General features: G+C 33.9%; 1 protein-coding gene across 1 annotated transcript in view; it reads right to left on the reverse strand.

The window, feature by feature from the left end:
- Positions 1-26,168, reverse strand: part of LOC106881422 (nucleoporin NUP188) — a 475,282-nt gene continuing 449,114 nt past the window's right edge. The window contains exons 44-52 of the mRNA XM_014931808.3: positions 24,721-24,867; positions 24,183-24,320; positions 23,679-23,753; positions 22,674-22,810; positions 11,789-11,867; positions 11,567-11,698; positions 3,687-3,748; positions 2,141-2,270; positions 1-305 (exon numbers count right to left, since the gene is read on the reverse strand). Coding sequence (XP_014787294.3) covers positions 87-305; positions 2,141-2,270; positions 3,687-3,748; positions 11,567-11,698; positions 11,789-11,867; positions 22,674-22,810; positions 23,679-23,753; positions 24,183-24,320; positions 24,721-24,867 — 1,119 coding nt within the window. The 3' untranslated portion in view covers positions 1-86. The remainder of the gene's footprint in view (positions 306-2,140; positions 2,271-3,686; positions 3,749-11,566; positions 11,699-11,788; positions 11,868-22,673; positions 22,811-23,678; positions 23,754-24,182; positions 24,321-24,720; positions 24,868-26,168) is intronic.

Here is a 26,168-nt window from a genome sequence, read left to right on the forward strand (position 1 = left end):
TAAAATGATTAATTTATTGAATTTCAAAATACATAAATTTGATTTTTTTGTTTTCTTATAAAAGTTCTTACAAAATCTTTTTCATGTTATCGTAATACTTTTGTTACAAATTCACTAACTAATTTGTAAAAAGCTTGTTCTGGATTTGATGTAAAACCTGTTTGACTTGTGCTGCGTCCAATTGATAGACCAGTAGGAGAAGTATTGGAAACTGGCTGCTGCTGTTGAGGTTGACTTCCACATGGAGAGACTGGAGTTGTGCCTCCTTTACGAATATGCCGATGCATTGATTGCAAAAATGTATTCTGCAAAAAAAAAAAAGTTTACAATTTTTCAATCTTAACATTTCATGCTGTTTACTTAATCTTTTCTCTAGACAGTCTCATCAAAACAAAACTGAATCATAGTTACAACAATTGCTACTTTGCACCTCAAACCATGTTGTCAAACACAGAGTGTCCTAAAGAATTGTACTTTACTCACACCATCCAAAGTGACAAGAAATTATTAGAGAATTGAGTGCAGATCAAACTGCCACAGATCATTCTGATGTAACTTCTACAAATCAATGTGAGTACAATTGAATTCCAGAAGAGAGGTTTTCCTCACTCCCATTTTCTTTTTATAGTAGAAAATAACACAACTATAGCAAGAAATCAACAAAAGTGTCTCTATTGAGCTACCCAATCCAAATAAAGCAAGTGCAGTTAGTCTTTATGAAAAACAGAATGCAATTTCATTTTGCTTATTAAATGGATGTTGTAACAAGAATTATTCCTCTGAGTTCCATTCACAAACATTATGTAGTGGTGACTTATCTACTATATTGTTGGTGATGTCCTATTGAAGGAAGCCATACTATTAATGTATGAGTTTGAAACAGGGACATAAAAGTTGCTAATTGGTACTATGAAGCTCACATCCATGTTGACTGAAGTGCATCTACTAAAGCTGTGAAATATCTATATTCAAACACACAATTCTACAATCTCATTGGAAAGAGAACAAGAATGAGTTTCTCTTGAGATCAGTGATGCAAATCAGTATGATAAGATCATTAAATATGAAAATTGCAGGGATCATCTGAATCAAATTGGAAACTTGAATTGCTTAATCAGTAGAAATGTCTTTAGATTCAATCATCACATAATCTTTATCTAAACGTAGAAAATGCTCAATCAATGAAACAAATGGCTTATTTTGATAAAAATGCAGAAGATCCAGAAGGGAGATACATCTTTTATTGCAATTTTATTTCTTACAATTCTTCATTCCTGCTCCCTGCCTTAGCCTCTAAATTTATACATGTATTGCACCAACCTTATTGATGATTTTCTAGAACACAGAAAAAAGCAAAACCAATGACCACTGAAAATGCAAGTGAAGCTGCCAATGACATCCTGTGTGTACTGGACAACCAGTTGATTCAATATGAGCATTCAACATTTTAATTAATGTTTGCCAGCTGCAGGCCACCAGTAACAAAATGTGCCTGTTAACCCAGATGAACTAGATCCTTCAGCTGAAGTTTATTACGATGACCACAGAAATATGTTCAACAACAAACAGAAGATTGTTTTTGAGTCAATCAAAAGTAAAATTGACAACAATGAAGGTGGCCTGATGTCTGAATTGTGCTTGCTGTAGCTCCATCAGGTAATGCAGCTATGCTATTGAAGCTTGGATGGACTACCCATTCAGATAAAATCTACATAAGCCAGTCATATATATATATATATATATATATATATATATATATATCCTGAAGATGCAACTGGTCATGATGCTTAGCAATTGATGTAGCACAAAGCAATAATAATACAATGGCATCTTGAAGTTTTGAACCTAGCACTTGAAGATGTACATACTGACTAGAAATAAAATACGTAAACACCCCAGCACCTTCTGTTAATTAGAATAGATTGCCTAACACCAGGTTACATAACAATAGCATTCACAGGTTCAGTTTATTTAAATTCTCTAAATAACCTGTAAACTTGATTCAGTGATTTTCTGAAGTGTAGTATTTAGCATAGTAAAACAGTTCAACTGATAGCTTGACCAACAATGGATTTAATTATATTTCTGTAAAAATGTTTAGAAAGTCAAAAATTATGAAATCATTTCCATTTTTACTTACAAGGTCAGCTCCAAGCTCCCTTTTAAGAAGTTGTTTGTCTCTAGCAGAAAGAGTTGGCTCTTTTAGGTATCGACAAGCTTGGGACATAATCAACATTAAAGAATTTTCTAGAACAAACAGTACCAAATGTCTGTAAAACAAAACATACATTAATATGTAATTAGTCATAGCTTTTGTACAGAGCTGTTAGGATAAAGAAATTGTGTGAGAACAAATAGTATAGGTACACAGGCTGAAATATGACTAAGAGATTGTTCCAATTTAGAAACAAAATTTTTTATCTGTTTTATTTTTCTAATATTGGATTCCTCATAAACTAGGAAAAGCTATAACAGGTTTAGTTCAAAACTTTCTTGGGTTAATTTTTAAAATATTTTAAATGATGTTCAACAAAAATCATGAGCCATGAAGAGAATTTTAATGAGTTTTATGCAGCCCATTCATAAAAATAGTCTTTTAAATAATATTATGCTGAAATTAAAAATATAGCTTTAAAAATAAATTGAATTTAAACATGTAAATAAACATATAAATGTCCATACCACAATGTTCATGCCTTTAAGACAAGCTAGTTGTTTGCAATCATATTCTGCTTAGTTCAGTCCTATTACCTGGTCCCTAGAAGGCTTAGCTGGTTCCTTCAGAGAAAAATGTATCTGAAACAACTGCCATGAACTTTCATTGATCAAATGAGATCTAACTCCATCAGTCGAGACCACAGGTACTTTGGATATTTTTACATGTAAGGATATACCCAGATTAGGTATATGATAAATTGTAGTGAACAATGAAATAAATACCTGCAAGTATTGATTTCATTGTTCACTTTAACTTATCATGTACCTAATCTGGATGTATGCCAACAAGTAAAAATGGACATTTATAATAGATGAATTTGCATACCAGAAACACCCTTTCTACAAACTGGTGAAACTTAGCATGGTAAAGAAGGTCATGATTCTAGCTCATACTGCCTTTATGCAATTAACACCTGTGCTATTGTTATAAAGGAATACCAAGATACAGAAATCCATTCAATTCTTCTCTATGGCTGTGAGACTTTCTCTTTACAGAAGATCTCTATTGCCTCATGATATTTAATAACTAGCATCTTATACAATGTGTCATATACACAAAATACACTGTACATGATCTCCAATAATGTATTTCTCTGGAGCAGCTATGATCTAGGCAAGAAGTTACTGTTTCCTTTTTGGTGGCCACAGTTAATGCCTCACACTTTGATTCACTTCCATATAAACTGTACTATTGCTATCATCCAGACTGTGAAAATATAAAACTAATGAAGGAAGTAGTATAGAGGAATGATAAACTGTGCGTTCTACACTTGTAACATTTCTCAGCCTAAATTCTGCTGCTGGCAGTTTTTTTCATCCCCAGATGTTAATAAAAAAAGGGGGAGGATGATCTATATTGGAGTTGATTTAATTAACTATACTTCACTTAAATACTTGCAGTTTTGTAAAAATATTAATCTCATGCAAATGAAATTACTGATGAATGTTTGTATATTGCAGTTACTTACTTGGGTATATTGTGATTAATAAAATCATTTCCTTTCTGTGGAGAAGAAGCTCTGGGATCAATCTTTTGACAAAGAGAAAAGCCAAAAATTTATGATTACTTTCTACCATATATATTCTCACACACACACACATAATAAAGTTTATGCCTTAGGGAAATAAGAATTCTGATATTTGGAGCAAAGCCTATTGTTTGGCAATATCAGATGTTTGAAAAATGTACTTAAGGAGAAAGAACTATGGTTAGAAAAGGTATTAATAAAGGAGTGATTTACAAAAGTAGTGTGTGTAATGGCTGGTAGGATGGGCAGTGATATGAATAGGAATATAGCAATGAAGTGCAGGTATAAAATACAGTAGTTTAGACATGTAAATAAAATATATAAATGTCCATACCACGATGTTCATGCCTTTAGCTAGTTGTTTGCAACCAGATTCCGATTAGTTCAATCTTATTACCTGGTCCCTTGAACTAGTGTCTGCTTCCACAGCCTCAGTTTGATTTATGCTTTTTAAGTGAAATTTGGTACTCTGAAGCCCCTAGGTATGTATGTGTCTCCCTTCCATACTTTTTTTCTCCAACAATGCCAACTCTTACTCTACCCTTTCACAACTCTAAATTTGTTCCTCTCATTATTTGTCTAGAATCATTGTAGTCTCTCTCTTCATTTCTCCATCACTTAGAAGGGCCATAGACATTGCAAGTTGACCTTACTAGTACTGACCTCACAAATGACTGACCAGTACATACTATAAAGTGATTGGTGGCAGGAATGGTCTCCAGCTGTAGAAACCATGCCAAAGCAGATATTGAGATACTGATCCATGCCAGGATGGAAGTCAGATATATAATGATGATGATGATGACATAGACACCCGAGCCTATCTCTCAATCACAGTTTAGCCTCTCAGCACCTGACATAAAACCACCTCCCTGTTTCACATACTCTCCACCCCACTTAAGTAAAAGAGCTTTTTCCTGTTCTTTTCATTTCTTGCAAGCTAATACCAGTGGCACAAAAAAAAAAAAGCACTAAGTACACTCTATAAAGTAGTTGGTGTTAGGAAGGACGTCAAAACATACAAACCATGCCAAAGTTGACATTGGAGCTCAGCATGGCCCTGCGGCTCATTAGATCCTGAACAAGATGTCCAACCCATACACGCATAGAAAATGTTAAATGCTGCTGATGTGTGCGTGCGTGCACGCATGCATGTGTGCGTTGCATGCCTATTGCCCCCAATGTGTAGCTGTATGTGTGCATCACTAAAACTCCAGAACTACACAACCAATTTCATTCAAATTATACACATGCCTTACTTAGGGTCCATGTAGTGTCATGGGCCAAAAAAATTTTCCAGCTTCTGGCCTAACGCAAGCCTGGAGCAATCTCTTATCTCTTACACTATTTCAGTATTATGTGTCAAAAGTGAAACAATAACATCTCTATTTATATATACTAGCAGAGATACCCAGCCTTGCTCGGGATTAAAACGGCATAGTTTTTTAGTTTTACTTGTTTCAGTCATGTGACTGCGGCCATGTTGGAGCACCGCCTTCTAATTATTCTATCAGTGCCCTTTTGCCAAACCGCTAAGTTATAGGTATGTAGACACACCAACATCGGATGTGAAGCAATGGTGTAGTTACAAACACACACACACACGTGCACACACACACTAATACACACATATATATGACAGTGTTCTTTCAGTTTCCATGTACGAAATCCAGTCACAAGGCTTTGGTGGGCCAGAGGCTATAATGCATATATATATATATATATATATAAATATATCAAGCATAAATTGAAAACAGAACACAAAGGATATCGCAGTACACGTGTTTCAAGCTTTATAAACAATCTGTCATTACATCAGTATAGGTATATTGTTGATATAAAAGATGGTTTAAAGATATCTTCAGTCGCAAACATTGCTAGTCCCAAAGATTACATCACAAAAGAAAAAGTACACTTAGTATTACCCATTATAATAGGTTTATCACATCCCTTTAAAAAGGTATATCTGCATAAAGGTTCGTTGGATTTCAAAAATCTGCCTGTACTGTACCACAATTCAGCATAGAGTGAATGTTAAATAGATTGGATTGAGTTTATATTTAACTAGCATGTATAATATAGGAGAAGATGAAAGGTATAAAGTAAAAAAATATAAAAGTAATAGAAGTCAAACTGAGAGTAATAAAAGTAAAAATAAGGATAATAAAGTTTGATACATATTCAATTAAGATTTAGCAAAATTGGAATAAAGTAACAAAAGAAATAAAACCATAAAGTAGAATAAGAGATAAAGAGATAAAATACTATAGAGTTGAGGACAGGATGCTGTCTTGGATGGGATTGTAGTGGTCATAAATAATTTCTTAGCTAGACCACGCGTTGAAATATAGATTAAGATTGTAATTTGATAACATTGTGATGAGTGGTCAGTTTACCCAAACACACCACTAAAAATTCCTAGCTTTATAAACTTATCTATTACATGGGTACATACACTTACTTAGAAGTCATAGTATATGTATATGTGTGTATAGACACACACTCATACAGATACACCCACTAACATGCTCGAGCGTATACACGCACACCTCGTTATATATATATATATCTATATATATAAAAATGAGAATGTGTGTCTGTCTGTCTGTGTGTATGTGTGAATCCCTAAAACTCGAGAACTACGCAACCAATTTCATTAAAATTTTACACATGCCTTACTTAGGGTTCCAGTTGTGTTTTAGTCAAAAAAAAATTTTTTAACTTCTTGCAGAGTTCAAGCCCACGGCAACATAATATCTCCTCCACTATTTAAGTATTACATGTCAAAAGTGAAACAAAAACACTCATGTCAAATACTTTCACTTTAAAAATGAAACTATTCCACTAACTGAAACAATCACATTTCGATACTGTAATGACAGATACTTTTAGAGAGAGAGAAAGAGAGAAAGAGAGATGTATATGTATACATATAGATGTATATGTACACGTTATTCCACTAACGGAAACAATCACATTTCGATACTGTAATGACAGATACTTTCAGAAAGAGAGAAAGAGAGAGAGATGTATATGTATACATATAGATGTATATGTACACGTATATGTATAGATATATATATAGATATAGATCTATATGCATACATGTATATGTATACATATGTGTAGATGTATATATATATAGATGTACATGTAATATGTACACATATATACATATATATACATGCATACAGATATCTATACATATATACACCCATCACACACATACACATGCACACAAACACACACATTAGTCATTTGTTTTCTTATCCAAAACTACGTCAAAAGTACTGAACGGATCTTTATGAAATTTGGAAATTATATTCTATGCATAACGGCCATGAAAATTCATATATTTTTGATGTTGATGAAATTTTAACCTGAAAATAACAGATGAGCATTATTTGTAATTCAACGGTACAACAGTGTAAGACTACCCTTTCAGATATACTTACATTGTGATTTCTGCAATGTGGTGCATAAATTGTCAAGTAAATGAGACGCATCTTTGCCTCCACTGATTCACTTGCAAAGTGTTGAGTAAAATTATTTTGTTGCAGACCTCCTTTGAGTCTTTTTATTATCACTGTGACACACATAGTCCCCAGTTGGTAACATTGATTTCAAGACCTTCCCAGATGAGAGACTGGTTGTTCTAAGACATTTATCGATTGTAAATTTTGTCTGCAATTTGGAAATTATATTCTATGCATAACGGCCATAGCTCCCATGAAAATTCATATATTTTTGATGTTGATGAAATTTTAACCCGAACATAACAGATGAGCACTGTCTGTAGCTGGTCTTCTCTTGGAAGAGCCCTGCTTCTCACATGGACAACTGTATGTTGGCTGCTCAAGAGTGGGCAGCAAAAAAAACCTATTTGCATATGCTCCACAAGGGAAAACAAGGAACATTGTTTACAACGAGGTGTTATAATCACAACAGCAAGAAAGTATGTACATGATCACCTTCTTTTACGAAACTTCATTGACTTTCATATATTTATATTGATATACATATATATAAGTGTGTTTGGGTGCGTGTGTGTGTGTGTATACATATCTCTATATATAAAGATGAAAATGTGTGTCTGTGTGTCTGTGTGAATCCCTAAAACTCGAGAACTACACAACTCTCTTTTACAAACCCAGTGAAAATACATATATTTCATATGTCAAAGAAATTCAAGCAATACATATAACACCAAAGTTAAAAACATTCCCAACAATTCCACAATCCCCAACCTCCAGAGCTATTGAAGAAACTGTTATCATCAACTGACCAAGATTCCTAACATTTGCAAAACAAAATTACACAATACGACGCTGTACTACAGATGACATCATTTGGAACCACAAGAGATTTAACTGAGGCAGCATTCATCCAAACTTTCAAGATCCAACCTCAGATTTATCATCGCATTGTCTCTCTACTACCTCTGTCAAATGAATCACCAAAATTGGCCTTTCATTATTTATAATCTGTACCTGTTTGTTTGGTTATGAAATAAAATACACAAAACGTGTTTCTCAATTACGTGTATTTACTTTATATAGATATGAGTTGAAAACTTTCTTCTAGCATTCCACTTAATGTCTATGTTCCATGCTGGCATGGATTGGAGAGTTATTAAGGTAGAAATATGGTATCGTAGCTACTAACAGTTGAGGGTTGCATAGTCTAGACGGCGTTTTTAGATTTCATTATTCTCTTTAACCTGGGCAAAGCCGGGTATTTCTGCTAGTATATATATAAAAGAAAGAAAAGTGGTGGGGGTTGACGTGTAGGTGTACTTGTAAACATTAACCGATTTGGCTGGTATTCCTAGCACGTCCTGCTACCACTGAACAGGTATTTGCGAATAGCTGTTATGTGGTAGCAGCACATGCTACACTAGCCCTTACCAGTGTGCACAGTAAAATATCTGATTAAAAACAATCAAGAATTTGCAAATGTTATTGTCGGGCCCTTGTATCATTAAAAATATCTGATCATCCGACATGTTTGCTTATATTCATGAGTGCCCGTTTTCCATGTTTTATTTTTTAGTATAAAATATTTAAAAATAGATGAATCTTTGTGATTTTTTGCATACTTCATTTATTTTGGATACATTTCCCATTTTCATAATTTTTTAGAAATTAGGCATCATTTTCTTGGAGAGGTGCACTACTAAAGAAGTGCCAAAAATTGTATGCATACTGTTGCATAGTCGTGGTGGGTTCAAATCTTAGGCAAATTGAGAGCAGTCTATTTATGTTAGGGGCACAGAATTTCGAGGAAAAAATTATAAGAAAACATATCCTAAGGCAAAGAGAGCAGACATGTCAAATTTGGTGAAATTCGGTTGAAAATTGTAGGAGTAGAAGTGGTTCACACAACACAGACAGACAACTTGCCTTTTAATATATAAAATAAAACTGAGAATGTGTGTCTGTCAGTCTGTAACTGTATGAGTGTATCACTAAAACTCAAGAACTACCCAACTGATTTCATGCAAATTTTACGCATGACATACTTAGGGTCCATGCAGTGTCATGGGCCAAAAGGATTTACAACTTCTTGCCTAATGCGAGTGTGGAGCAATCTCTTATCTCTTACACAATTTCAGTATTACGTGTCAAAAATGAAACAATAACATCTCTATTGTAATATGAGATAATACTTTCAGTTTTAATAGGTTTCACTATTAATACTTTCACTTTGTGTATATATATATATATATATTAGTTCCATTTCTATTACTGTCTCTATGATATATTTATGTATGTATATGTATGTACACATATAAGTAGGAAGGTAGGCAAAACACAATCCCCTTCAGGTAGATGGCCTTGCTCGATCTGTAGAAAAGGTGTAGGTAGAAACTCTATAAGATGTACCCAGTACAAGCTATGTCCATAGAGGTGCAGAAATAAACACTGAAAATGTGCAGAAAACAACTTCTGTCACATTCCCGGGAGAAAAACTGGACGTAGTTGATACCTTCCGATATCTGGGTGACCAAGTTAGTAGTGAGAGAGGGTGCGCTGAAAGTGTAGCTGCTAGAATAAGAATAGCATGGGCAAAGTTCAGAGAGCTCTTACCTCTGCTTAATAGGGCCTCTCGCTCAGAGTAAAAGGCAGACTGTATGATGCATGTGTACGAACAGCCATGCTACATGGCAATGAAACATGGGCCGTGACTGCTGAGGACATGCATAAGCTCGCAAGGAATGAAGCCAGTATGCTCCAATGGATGAGTAATGTCAGTGTGCATACCTGACAGAGTGTAAGTATCTTGAGAGAAAAGTTGAACCTGAGAAGCATCAGTTGTGGTGTGCAAGTGAGACGACTGCACTGGTATGGTCATGTGGCGAGAATGGATGAGGATAGCTGTGTGAAAAAGTGCCACACCTTAGTGGTTGAGGGAACTCGTGGAAGAGGTAGGCCCAGGAAGACCTGGGATGAGGTGGTGAAGCATGACCTCCGAACATTAGGCCTCACCGAGGCAATGACTTCTGACCAAGACCTTTGGAAATATGCTGTGCATGAGAAGACCCGGCAAGCCAAGTAAGACCAAAATCCAAGGCATCTGCCTGGGATGTAGCCAGCCCACTTACGCGTAAATTCTTTCTTTGGACACTAAATTCCGCTTGCGAAGACCTGTTGAGGCAAGTGAAATCGAAATCAAAATCAAACTAAATTTGTAGACTGGCACCCATGCCAATGTCTCTTCATTCAACACTAAACTTGGCTTGCGAAGACCTGTTGGGGCAAGCGAAAGCGAAATCGTGATGGCATCTGTACAAGTGGAGGACTAAGAGCACTGTCCGAGCGTGATCGTTGCTAGAGCACCAGCTGACTGGCTTCAGTGCCGGGGGCACGTAAATAGCGCCATTTGAGCGTGATCGTTACCAACATCGCCTTCCTGGCATGTGAAAAGACATTCGAGTGAGTTTGTTGCCAGTGCCACTGGACTGGCTCCTGTGCAGGTGACACGTAAAATACACCATTTTGAGCGTGGCCGTTGCCAGTATCTCCTGACTGGCCTTCGTGCCGGTGGCACGTAAAAGCACCCACTACACTCTCAGAGTGGTTGGCATTAGGAAGGGCATCCAGCTGTAGAAACTCTGCCAAATCAGATTGGAGCCTGGTGTAGCCATCTGGTTCACCAGTCCCTAGTCAAATCGTCCAACCCATGCTAGCATGGAAAGCAGATGTTAAATGATGATGATGATGATGATATTTAGTCTTCACACTTCATAGTGTTTATATGTGGAAGATGTATGGGAGCCATAAAGACTACAGATACATGAGAAACTGATTTCCTCAAATATCCTGGTGGCTCTCTGGAACTTGTAGATAAATTTTGCTACCTAGGTGACCTAATTAGTAGTGCAGTAGGTTGTACAGAAAGTGTAACTACTAGAATAAGAATAGGATGGAGAATGTTCAGAGAGCCTAAACGAAGGAGATGACGGAGGATGGCGATATCTAGTGCATTGCTGTACTTGAGAAGACCTGCTCACCACAACAAAACTGAGATCCTAAACCAAGGCACCACATAAAAAATATTGGTGTGGGTGCCGGCATCATATAAAAATGTGGTGATGGTGCCACATAAAAAGTACCCAGTATACTCTGTAAAGTGGTTGGCATTAGGAAGGGCATGCCACCATAAAAACCAAGCCAAAATAGACTATGGAACCTGGTGCACCAACACGGAAAATTAATGTTAAATATTGATGATGATTGATGATAATTTTCCAGTTCACAAAGCTCTAAACATTTAAGTGGGTACCACAGATGAACAACTAGATATGAAAAGATACATACCTTTGGGAGGAATGTCATACACATATTGATACAAGCAAGTAGAGTTCCAAATGTTGGTTGAGCATCTTGCTGAAGAGATGGAGCATTAAAACCAATGGTAAGAAATGGATCATATCGGCTGACATCCATACTCTAAGAAATAAAGTTTAAAGGGTTCTTTTCAGAAAATGTCAAATGTAGTTATATGAGAAAGTAGTGTAATAAGTTGGAATAATGTATTACCTGGTCCATGAGAATCTCGCAGAGGTCTGGAGTGAACTGACGCAAGCCTGATAAACAGATTCCAACAATGGTCATTATACTGGGGAAGAAAAAAAGAGATCTTGTATAAAGAGATATAAATTTTGAACTTTTCACTCAGTAACTGGATTCTTACAAATTAAGAAACATTTCTTTATAGTTCTATGATAACTAAGCATGAGACAATTTACAATCCAATTTGCTGACAGAGTATTAATAATATGTTAATAAGGTAACATTTAATTATCTTCTCTTCCAATGAATAATTCATAATCTGAATTTTTGGTATGGAACTGACAGTGAATCAGACAATTTGAAGGAAGTGTATTTCAGTCCAGTAAGTAAATACTGTAACCTTTTAAAAATTCCTGTTTCTTTATCGGACTTGATTAAATGTACTTTCTAGAGAATAACAATGGCTCAATTCACAAGTTTGCTATGCTCCTCATATTTAAATGAGCTTAGATGTGCAGAATATCTCTGTTTAAAATTAATAGTAGACCCAATGTAATGGCTAGTAGAATTGTGTAAGATGTGGACAATGTGTATACCACATTAAACCTTCTGTAATGGGATGGCAGTAGGCATTCAGTCCTTTATTCTCCTGTCTGTATTCTTCTATCTACTGTTCTACTATTCTTCTATCTACTATTTTATTCCTTATAAACTGTGAATTTCCCTGCCTAGATCTTTCATACATACTCACCTTGTCTCTGATGATGAAATACCAAGTGTATGGACATGCTAGCCTACCACTTAGGGTATCCCAGAAACAGCTGTAAGACTTCAAATTCACCTTACCCTAATTAAATATTCTAAATGACTTGAGATACCTATCCTGCCTTGGCTTTTGATGTCCTTTTTCCTTTAACATAACATACACCTGCTAACTCAGAAGCCTAATATGGATCCCTAGCTCCAGTGTCAGCTGTGAACTTGGAACCTAATGGATGACCAATTATAGTACTTACTCAGTGTACCTATTCGTTTAGACCATCAGTGAACTAAAACTCTCATACTCTTTATATATATATATATATATATATATATATATATATATATATATATATATATATAGTTAAATGAAGAAAAGAAAATGGAGAGTAGGAAGTTAATAATTATTCATTATTAACAAATTGGTCAACAATTACATATGCACATCTGTGTACTTCTGAGTATGGATGTAGTTGTGCATATGTATATATTGGTATGTATAGATAAATTTTATGTGTGTGTGTATATGTATATATGTGTGTGTGTATACATACATATATATATATATATATATATATATATATATATATATATATATGTATATATATATATATAAATAATAATAATAAAGGAGTTACAACGGAAAAACGTATATATTCAAATGAACATATTTATCTTCTTCAATATATATTTCAGTATAAAGAATTCATTAAGAGACTTAATAAATCAAAATTTCTTTACACATCATTCAGGAATAAATATAACATCAGAAAAAATACACTCGGTTTAAAAACACAAACCGTTCATGGCGAAAAAATTTCACAATTACAAAAAACCGAACAAAATTTTTAAAGTTTTAGCAAAAAGAACGCTATTACCTACATACAGGCATCCGCGTGTGCGCCCGTACACACACGCACACGTTCATGCGCGCACACACGTTCATGTGCACACACACGTGCATGCTCACATGCATACACAAACAAGCAAAGTTCACAAGTCATAAACACATACATACACATATATATATAAATATAAAAATGTTAAAACAACCTCATTTTAAAATATATTATAAAATTATATATACATATACACAAAAAAAAACCTATACACATACAAAACACCACACACATACATACATATATATACATGTACATATACATATACACACACACATATACATACATACACACATATATGCATATATACATATATATATATATATACACATATATACACACACACATACAAAACATCACACACACACATATACACACATATGCATATATATATATATATATACACACATATACATATATGTATACATATACATACATATGTATACACATACACACACACATACACACATACATATATATACATATACACATATATACACACATACAAAACATTACACACATATATACACACATACATATATATATATATATATATATATTAATATATATATATATATACATATAGGTATATATATACATATACGTACATACACACATACATATACATACACATACCCATATACATATATACACACATACATACACATATATACACACATTTTTCCATGTATACCCATCCATATGTATATACACTTGCACATGTATATGAATGGATGTACGAATAAGTAAATAGAGCAATAGCAGAACTAAAAATACTAAAACCCAGACCTTAATACCCGATCATAACAAAGTTCAGCTATAGGAGAAAATAAACAATGAAATTATCTAAACCAAAAATAAGTATGTTTGCGAATGTGAACACATCTGAACCCATTATATGTTAGTTTATTAATTAGTTTATGCTTTGAAAATAGAATAAAAAACAACTCAAGATTGCACAAGTTGCAATACCTCCTACCCTTATCGTATGGGAAATCCCTCCCAATAATAGACCATTCTAATGAAAAGTTCTTATTTTGTTCTTTTAACTCCCAAATAAACCTACTAAGACTAGTACTAGCTATTTTACTCCTATCTCTAAACGTATTAAAGTGACAAGAAATTCTCCTACAAATCTTATCTGAAGAACAATCCACATAAACACTAACATCTGTATCGCTCTTAACCTTACACTGATACACTATATTCCTTAATCTCACGTTCGGACCCTCAAACTTTAACCTCCTGGGATTAATCTCAGTTACCTCAATCTTAGAACCTATAATATTATTACCTAAGTGAGGGTCCTCATCCCTATTCATTCCATTCATGCCTGTCTTAAGAACTTCAGAATTATGTGCTGCAATAATCTGCTCTAGGTTCTTAGTATTGGAAAAACCAAACCTAACACTATGCGTATTAATAATTTTACCGTAACGCGAATTTGCAGGGAAATGCTTACTAATTACCTCCCTAAACTGAGCTACCAAATTCGACTTAACATTTTTACCAAATGGTAAAATAAACCAAAGATAACCATCATTAATATTATTAAAGCCTTTTGCAAAATACCTAAAACATTTAGAATTACGCATGACATTATTACGATTATATCTATGATCATAAATTTTTTTATTATTACTCCTAACCAACCTAACCTTATTATTCCTAACATCCCTATCTACTCTAACCTCACCAGATTCAGGTTCAACATAATAAACCTTATCTTTAAAACCAGCCCTATTTAGAGCTTCATTATACAAAGGAGCTTCATTATCGAAAACAACACGATTAGCTGATAACTTAGAAAGCCTAATCGAAATATTTCTAACTAAATTATCAATAATACTTCTAGGGTGGTTACTCCATCTACTTATATATTTCAAATTAGTAGACGGTTTATGGTACGGTCTATACGTATCATTTTTTATATCAAGTGTCACATCTAAATAATTATGTGTGTGTGTATATGTATATGTACATGTATATATATGTATATATGTATGTATGTGTGTATGTGTGTGTATGGTGTCTTGTATGTGTATAGGTTTTTTTTTTGTGTATATGTATATATAATTTTAAATTATATTTTAAAATGAGGTTTTTTTAACATATTTTTATATTTATATATATATATGTGTGGATGTATGTGTGTGTGTGTGTATGTATGTGTGTGTGTGTATGTGTTTATGACTTGCGAACTTTGCTTGTTTGTGTACGCATACATATGCATGTGAGCATGCACATGTGTGCGTGCATGAGCGTGTGCGTGTGCATGAACGCGTATGTGTACGGGCGCACATGCGGATGCCTGTATGTAGGTAATAGCGTTCTTTTTGCTAAAACTTAAAAAATTTTGTTCGGTTTTTTGTAATTGTGAAATTTTTTCGCCATGAACGGTTTGTGTTTTTAAATCGAGTGTATTTTTTCTGATGTTATATTTATTCCTGAATGATGTGTAAAGAAATTTTGATTTATTAAGTCTCTTAATGAATTCTTTATACTGAAATATATATTGAAGCAGATAAATATGTTCATTTGAATATATACGTTTTTCCGTCGTAACTCCTTTATTATTATTAATATAACCAAAAGGATCGATTCTTGAAGAGTCTGCATACCTTCACTGTCGTTTTTTTCTGCTATTTTGGTGATGATTTTTTGAGTTAGCTTACCAATTATCTTTGTTGGTAGTTAATTTATAATATATATATATATTAGCAGCCAAGCCCGGTTTCACCAGGTCGGTTTGGATGATGTAGCTGTAAAACCTGCTCTGTGTAAGCATTCGACTTGTTTGGGCAAGCTTACATTAAAAGACAATTTTGGAATAACATTTTTCTGTCAAAATGCGAAAAATAACTGACCAACAAAAAAAAAAAAAAACCAAGATTCAACCAAATCAAAAAATAAACCCAAATACTAAGCGAACAAAGATGAACTATCCCACTTCCATTACACGTGCACACACACACAAACGCACACATTCACATAGCCCCCTTTACATACGCACACATATATTCACACAGAGTTGAAAAGCTGTCTGATTTATTTTTCGGTGTACAATTTTCATCATCCGACTACCAAGTATGACATCACCCCTTCCTTTCTCATTCATAAATAGAAGAGTATTATTATAGTAGATTATCTCGGTAACCATCACCACCCAACATCACCACCGGATCAGTTGACTGTAAATCTCAAGACAAGAAAGAATCGTCCATGTCAAATTTATGTATAGATGTGTGTATATGTGCATATATATGTATGTGTAAGTATTTGTTTGTATGTGTGTGTGTGCACACGTATATGTATATACATATATACATGTGTGTTTATATGTGCATATAAAAAAAATATATATGTAGGCACATGCGTATATGTATACATTTGTGTTTAAGTATAGCATTATGTTTATGTATGTATGTATATGTATGTATGTGTATATATGTGTGTACATATATATGTATGTGTGTATGCACATGTATATGTATGTATGAGTATGTACATGTGTGTACATATATATTTATGAATACGTAGGCATATATGAATACATGTATGTACATGCACATGTAAGTGTATGCTTATATATGTATGTGTGTATGCATGTATGTGTATGTATAAACGTGTATATATGTATATATATATATATATATATATATATATATATATATATAGTATGTGTATGTATAAATGTGTATATATGTATATATATATATATATATATATATATATATATATATATATATATATATAGTGCATGCCTATATATGTATGTGTGTGTATGCATGTATGTGTATGTATAAACGTGCATATATGTATATATGCATATATATATATCATGTGTGTGTGTATATGTGCATGTATGTGTTAATTGTATGTACATATGCATGCATGAGTATATGTGATGTTACACAGTGTACCCCCGTTTATTTGCAGTTCAGCATTCGTGGTCCTGGATATTTGTGGAACTAATAATTGTTCACGGAAATCACCACATATTCACAAAATCGTAATTATTTCTGCGATTTTTTAATGGCTTTTTTCATGACAATATATATCTTTTCACACTTTTTAAGGCTAAATTATTAGTAACAATATACCGTATTTGCTGGCTTGCTGGATGCCCCTTCACAGTTGAAGCTCCTTCTGATTAGAATAGCTGCACTTCACGTCGCTTGATTGTTTTAGATACAAGTACACTGTATCTGGTATCTCTTATTCCTGCTTTCAATCAAAGCTTGCTAATTAGTTTAGCGGCATCTATCTATATTTTACACATACACACTTTCTCTCCCTCTCTCGCTGTATTTGTCTCTCAACAACAACAACCCCTGATTGTAGTGAATGCGTATATATATATATATATATATATATATATATATACACACATACATACAGTGTATCACACCGGTATTACTTGGGCTACCTATGACAGATCAAAGATATATACAACATGAGACTGAATGTTAATTGCAACATTTGATTATACACATTGTTTATTTCAACAAGATAATTTTTAAGGTTACTTGCTGGTCCCTCTCTCTCTTATTATTATAGTATAGATTACTGTATCTAGTGGTAATACAAACTAAATTTTTCATAATCATGATTATTTTTAATCTCTGCTCAATTTCCCATTGGTGGAAATATTAGACGAAAGGAAGATTTTGTAGGTTTTTTGGGGAAAAACTCCATCCAGTAGCTATCTTGAGTATTTTGTTGAGTACTGTATTTTTTGCAGCATGTTATTAAAATCATACAAATCCACCCAAATGCCCTACACCTTCTAAGGCTGCTGGCAGTGAAGCTAAGTGCCACAAAAAGGTTATGATGTTCCATGAGAAGGTAAACTGCTGGATAATGTTCTGAGAAGGTAAAGTTATGCTGCAATAGGTCACTATTGTGTTGTCAACAAAAGCACCATATGCTACATAAAGAAGAACGAGGTGGCGATCAGGACCACCGTAGCAGTAAGTTTCTGTGAAAGAGACAAAAAGATAACGATAGTGAGAAATAAGCACTTCGTCAGGATGGAATCTGTCTTGGCATTGTGGACCAGTGACTGCAAGAAGAAAAACTTCCCCTTGAGCGGTAACATCATCCGTGAGAAAGCACAGAAATTATACTAGCAGTTTGACAAAAGAGACAAAGCAGAAGGCACCAAAGAACCACAACCAACACCATTGACAGTACCGGAGCCTGAAGATTTTCAAACCAGCAAGGGATGGTTTGACCGTTTTCAGAAATGGTTTAAAATAAAGTGTGTTTCCCTACATGGAGAGACAGCATCAGCCAACAAAGAAGCCACTGAGAAGTACCTCAAGACCTTCAGGCAGATCATTGTTGACAAGGGATACAAGCCGGAACAGGTTTTCAGTATGGATGAGACTGGCTTGTTCTGGAAGAAGATGCCTTCGAGAACATATATCATGAAGGACAAAGCCAGAGCCCCAGCATTTAAGGCACAGAAGAACAAAGAGATGCTAATTATGTGTGGCAATGCTGCTGGCTTCATGATGAAACCAGGATTTATCTACAAGTCCGCAAACCTGAGGGCCTTCAAAAATAAGAATAAAATCCTGCTGCCTGTCCACTAGATGCACAACCTCAAGGCCTGGATTACCAGAAGTCTAACTTTGAATTGGTTCCACCAATGCTTCATCCCTCAAGCCAAGTAATACCGCCAAAATATATGCATGGAATTCAAGGTGTTGCTTGTTATGGATAATGCTGGTGCTCACACTTTGGATCTGAATCACAAGGGAGTCTAAGTTGAGTTCCTCCCTGCCAACACCACCTCCCTCATTCAGCCTATGGATCAAGGTGTGATCTGTGCCTTCAAGGCACTTTACACTCGGAACTCTTGAACACCTTGTGGACACAATGGATTCAGATGAGAATTTCAAGTTAAAGGAGTACTGGTGTAACTTCACAATCAAAACATGCCTGTCAGTCATCCACACTGCTCTTAAAAACATGAAAACAGAAACCCTCATCGCATGCTGGACGAATGTGTGGCCAGGACTATGAGGGTTTCTCACCTGAAGATGTTCAGCACAAGGCTGTCCACAATGCGGTGAAACAGGCAAAGTACTTGGCAAAGGTTTTGACAACATCATGAAAGATGAGGTCAATGACCTCATCCATGCCCATTCTGAAATCCTGACAGATAAAGATTTGTTGGAGTTAACAAAGTCTGCCAGTGGAGAGGAGGAAGTGCCAGATCCAGAGGAAGAAGTGGATGAGGTGAGCCTGGCAGTCAAACATCTGTCTGACCTTTTAAGGACAGCAAAGAAATTGCAAGGGAAGGTGGAAGCATGGGATCCCTATATGGCTCGGTCTCGCCAATTTAAAAATGCCATTGATGCTGCCATGCAGACATATAAAACTCTCTTCACCACCATGAAGAAACAACGACAGCAACTTCCATCACAATTTTCCTCAAGGCCACCAAGAAAGTCTTGCACGAAGACATGACAACTCCTAAAACACCTGATGAAGAGGCATCACCTGAAGCGCTTTAAATCTTTTTTGCTGTGCAGTCATTACCTTCATTATTTTCATCATCATCCTTTTAAATCAATATCATTCATTACTGGTGAGTAACTGTACATTTTACTTTATTTCTTATTAAATTACTATTAAATATTATATATATATATATATATAACGTCATATTTTGGCATTTATAGGCATTTTTATGGACCACATCCAATATTCATGGATGCTCTAGGAAAGTAACTCCTGCGAATACTTGGGGACTATTGTATTCATATGTACATCTAAACATCCACATTTTATTAAACCTTTAAGAATATGTGTATGTGACAGAGAAAGAGAGATAGAGTGAGTGAGTGAAGGTACACACACACATTTAGAAAATGTGACATAATATATAAAATTTTTACGGTAGTTGATTGAAGATAAGTGAAAAGAACAGAGAAAGAAAGTAACAGATGTATGTACGTCTATATGAAATGGACGTGTGTGTGTGTATTTGTGTGTGTGCGTGTGTGCCGGTTGTCTTAGCAACTGATAGATTTTAATGGCGGAACAAACAGGACAAAAAGATTACAAAAATAGCAATTCTCACCTTGAAACTAACTATTTTGAAAATGTTTTTAGATTACGGAACACCCAGCTCTGTCATGTATCCATGTTTAAAATTTCAGTGCGATCGGGTGAACAATACTCACAAACAGACAGACAGAACGGATTATATATATTAATATATATATATATATATATATATATATATATATATATATATATATATAAATAAAACAAAGGTTCACATATTTCTTGAAAGGATGCATACAAAATATGACTATTTTGTATGCATCCTTTCAAGAAACATGTTAACCTTTGTTCTACAAGATCATAAAAACTCTGACATGGTTCTGCCCCATATAGCACATAACCAAATGCTTAGAATTACATATGAACTAGGGACTAGAACTGAAACATATACCATAAATCCTCGAGTATAATCCGCATTTTTTCCTCCAAATTTAAAGGTCAAAATCCCTAGTGCGTACTATATACGAGGTTATAAATGAAAAATATTTTCTGAGCAATGTTCGAGTCTCTATTTGCAGTCCGATAATGTTTATTCAGGCGCATTTTGTGATGTCGGGCATAAAAATACCTTAAGCTAAGCCTGAGAGCAATGAAGTCAAGAATCATAAAAGTCGTTTTGCGCTCCCGATCTGACTTTGATATGCAAATAGATCGTGTATGCATGGAATGAACTTGATCCCCAGATTACTGTGAAAAATTTTATCAAATGTTGTATATCGTCTGCACTGGATCGTACTCAGGATGACGTTGTATGGAAAGATGAAATAAATGAAAGTGAATCTTCTGATGTTGACTATGAATCTGACGATGACGGAGATTTACATTACAATGATGCTGACATGTGTACGGAGGAACAAATGGAACAGTTATTTGATGCTGAAAGTTTTTGCTTTTGCTTTTGCAACTGATTGTGATAAATATGTAAAGGCAATTTACTTAATATTTATTTTTCACTGACGTTATTACTGTTATTTCTTTATTTTCTGCAAAGTGCAAAAAAAAAAGCCACATGTTTGCATTATGTTATATATACAATAATAATAAAGGACGTTACCATATATATGTTTACAAACCAAGGACACTATATAGACCCTCTTGACTCAAGTTAGAGAAGGGGTGCGTATTATACACAAGGTTTAGGTTTTTCAGAGGTACAGCCCCCTTAAAAATCCCCTACGTATTATACTCAAGGGCGGACTATACTCGAGGATTTATGATATTTAGGTTTTTAACATCTGCCATTTCTTTTTGAGCCTTACAACTTATAATTTATTTGTATTGTTATGAAAAATTTCAACATCTTTATATCATACAAATAAATTATTCATACATCTCTATTTTCTTTCAATATTAATATGTATTACTACAATAATCACTAACATATCGCTGAAACTTTCTCATTATATGACAGTAATTAACCAGTGGAAAATTTTTTATTATGTAATCCCTAATGTCGATCTAACATCCTTGAATTGACTATATATATATATATATATATATATATATATATATATATACACATACACACACATACATATATATATAAGCATTTAATATACTAAAAATTATTTAGCTTTAAACAGTGTTTATGTATCATTTCCAGCAAGTTTAAATTTGGTCATAATGCATTTCTAATTGCCTGCATTATGAACTGGATATATACTATGGATGGGTTTAAGACATTTCAAAACAGAGCTGGGAGTCAGAATTAGGAAGACTGGAAGTGATGTGTTTCCTCTGTTGCTTATAATCAATAAAATACAATTTATGATAAATGGTCTAAGAACTGGTATGGAGAAATAGTATTTCAAATCATTTAAAACAACTTCTGAGTTTCACATAAATTCATAGTAACCCACAAGTTCAACATATAACATTCTAGACCTGGTTTATGAAATTTATGGCTCATCCATTATACTCATCAAATCTATTATTCACTGAACTTTTAAAAGGAGATATCCTCAAGGGCATTGCTTCTCTTTGTCTATACATAAATAATGTTGTTTTTCACTGGCAAGCTTGTGCATAAATTTGCTGAGTTATGAACTCAAACTTACAAATGATACACTATATTTCATACAACCTAATATATATATATATATGAAGAGAATACTGCTATTTTACTAAAAAAAAAAAACTCATCAGTAAAAATAAGGAGTAAATAAACTTACATTTTTTGTATTTTTAGACACTGAGCTGTTGGTTGCTCTAATTCATCATGTGTGGAATGTGCTAAAAAGGCAGGTTTGGAAGCTATATTAAAAAGTTGGTGTTTTCCATTAAGATCTTCCCTTGCAGAGCCAGCATGCTTGAAAGTGAAAGTAAATAAAACAAAAATTACTGCTGCATCTAGTACCTGTCCAACATTGTTAGTAATGAATTATTTTAATTCTAGCAAAAAGCAACTTTCTGTACAGCCAAGTGAATGAACTTCAATATCTTACTGGTAGTTATTTTATAAATTCTCGGACAAATGAAAGCAAAGAAATACTAGGCTGTTAGATAATATAAAACATTTAGTGCAGCACTATTATTGACCATTGTCTTTGTGCATTATACATTGATAATTATATCATATGTTAAGCTATTTTTTACCGCCTTTTCAATTTGTAGTCAGCCTATTTTCTGATTCACTCACAGCAGATTATATTCATTTCATAACTTGCTAACCTCTGTAAAATGATTCCCTGAGCCCTTCTGAAAGTTTTCAAATGCAAATAAATCTAAATATAGCTGATTTTTAGACTAAAAGTCATGTAAAAAAAAATCTCAGTTTTCAAACTTCTAAACATTAACAATGGGATCAATCAACTAATCAGAGTAACAGAAACAACAGAGTTCTAAATAAACACTTTTATGGAATTTAAAGTTGTACTCTTATGTCCTGAGCTTGGGTAATTCAATTGATTGTACTTCTTTCCTTACAAACTCATGCCAATCTGATAAATATACATATTAATCAGTATTTTGCACAGTTTGACTATTAACACAACTCCTTATAACTGCAGCAGATCATTTAACTGGTTAGATATACTTTTAGCTCCCTTTTTCCACTTATTATCTATTGTTCTTATCACAGCCTCTATATTTTTTAACCTATTTGCTATTTCTATGCTGTATACTTCAAACTCTAAAACTATAAAAGGAAGGTAGGCAAAATAAAGAAAATAGCTGACCTCAAGTAAATACTGCAAGTATCGTGGTCGAACAAGAAGTGATACAAATGCTTGACACATGTACACAAAACTGGTCTGAAAAATATCAGTTATGATAACGGTAGAGAGAAACCTGTGCAGAAGTAACAGAACACATGTAGATCTTAAAGATAACAAAATGATCAACTTTGTTGTTGAAATAACAATTTTAAAAAGGTTTTTAAAAAGGTAAATTTCAGTAAATATTTGCAACTTTATGGTTTGTACTATTTCTTAACACAAGAAAATATCTGAAAAGTGACCATGTTTTTCAGAATATATGATAAACATTTATGGTTACAATTAAATTTGTTCTAATAGTATATGAACATTTTAAGTTAGAAACATAATCTTTGTAACTTGTAGCTGCATTCACAGCATAAAAAGAAAAACATAAGATAAGTAGACTGTAAAATACATGGAAATTTCACAATACATTTGTTTTTAAAAAATGCCAAATATTCTGAAAGGTATAATAATATTTACCATAAGTTTACTGAGGACTTTTGGTAAATGAAACTTCCACTCTCTTGAATAAAATGACATTTGGTATATGAAGCCACATGTAGCCATAGCTTCCTTTAAGGCAGGTTCTGTTAGGTTGATACGAGCAAACTCTAAAGACTGAAATATAATGAATGTTGCGAATACTTTTAATTTGACATTTATTTAAGATGTAAACGTAATACTAGAATGAGGAGATGCTGTGGATGAGTTATAGATGGTGTCAGAGTGTGTCGTATGATAATCTAGTTTTGTCTGCCTACAACTGAATAGTTCATTAGCTATCTGTTTATCTGTGTAACAATTACTACTTCTTTGACAAATAGAAGTCAAGTGAAATTACATGTTTGATACAATCATCCCTACAAATGCTGCTGTCCATCACATTTCTATTACCTAAACACAACAATAACAACTGAATTATCAAAATAATCAGATAAAAATTAGATTACCTGGCTAGAGTAGCTAAATTCTTTAAGTAGGTCATTATCTAAAATTAGAAAAGGGAAAAAGGAAATACCTGAAGAAGTCTGTCTTGGTGAACTCCAATAAAATCAAGAGCCTCTTTCAAAAATGAATACTTAAGAGTCATCAGCATGGAAGCATATAAGCCAATGCAGTGGCAGAGTATATTGTCCCAGTTTTGATCATCAGATATATTCCTTTCCTGTGGAGGAACAATTGTTTTCAATTAGAGATGATTTATAACAGACACAGTCATAGTCAGTTCAATTATGTAAGCATATTTTAGTTTAACTGAGAAAAACATTTGACTTAGGTATCCCGGGTAACAGGAATTACAACTTTTTAGTTTACCATTTCATGAGTGCTTCTACAGTTTGCCTTTGTGTGTGCCTACCACATTTGAACTTGTGTCAACCTGATAGAGTGCAAGTCTTATCTACCTCTTGATTGCATTGATTATAAACTACAGTGTTTCTTCCCACATCAGGCAAAGCCATGGCTCAGATGATAATAAGATACTATCCTCTCTGTTACTAGTTAGGCATCTTTCTCATGCTGACCTTTAAACTTTTGTAAAGTTAGCCATTCCACCAAGTTTGGAACTGGGAAAATAATCTTAACCTGCATTATTAGTTCAACTATTGTTGCCACCGGGTCTGTTATATATTGATTGAGCAACAATCAGTAAGTGGGTAAAGTTGATTTAAAGTCTATAAATATTTAACAGATCAAACTATGTACATAAGCAGAAACCCTGTTTATTTACATAAGAGGGATTGAATCTAAAAGCACATACACAATCTGTGCAGGTATGGCTGTGTGAGTAAGAAGCTTGCTTCCTAACCATTGGTCTTCAGTTCAGTTCAACTACACAGCACCTTGGGCAAGTGTCTTCTACTAAAGCCCTGGGCCTACCAAAGCCTTGTAAGTGGATTTAGCAAATAGAAACTGAAAAAAGCCCATTGTGTGTATGTGGGTGTATATGTGTGTAAGTATATTTATGTATGTTTGCATGTATTTTGTATAGACATCGTGTGATGGTTGAAAATGGACATCATCATCATAAAACTGAGGTTGTTTGTTTCCAATCTTCAATGAAAGATATATCTGTCTAGCTAATGGAAATATTACTTTGCCCAGAAACAGGTGGGGATTGATAACAAGAGGGGAATCTGGTCATAGACAATCTGCCTCAACAAATTGACCCATAGAAGCATGGAAAAGTGGGTGTTGAATGATAATGCTGATGATGAAGTTAAACTGAGCTGCATTCAGTGGTCAGTATGTGCAGTGTGAAATTTACTACATTCATGCAAGTATTGGTTAGAATTGTTCATCATTTGTTCAAGAAGTGATGAGTAAAAGTATTTTGTATTTAAAACACAAAATAATGTCTTACTTACTTTTGAAGAATTCAATTAAAACAAAATCTGTTTCTGACATATGAGAAAAATATAGAGAGAGGAAGTTCGTATTGATTAATTATATAATAAAGTTAACAAT

Source organism: Octopus bimaculoides, chromosome 1, assembly GCF_046866305.1.
Source record: "Octopus bimaculoides isolate indiv1 chromosome 1, ASM4686630v1, whole genome shotgun sequence".
Taxonomy (NCBI): domain Eukaryota; kingdom Metazoa; phylum Mollusca; class Cephalopoda; order Octopoda; family Octopodidae; genus Octopus; species Octopus bimaculoides.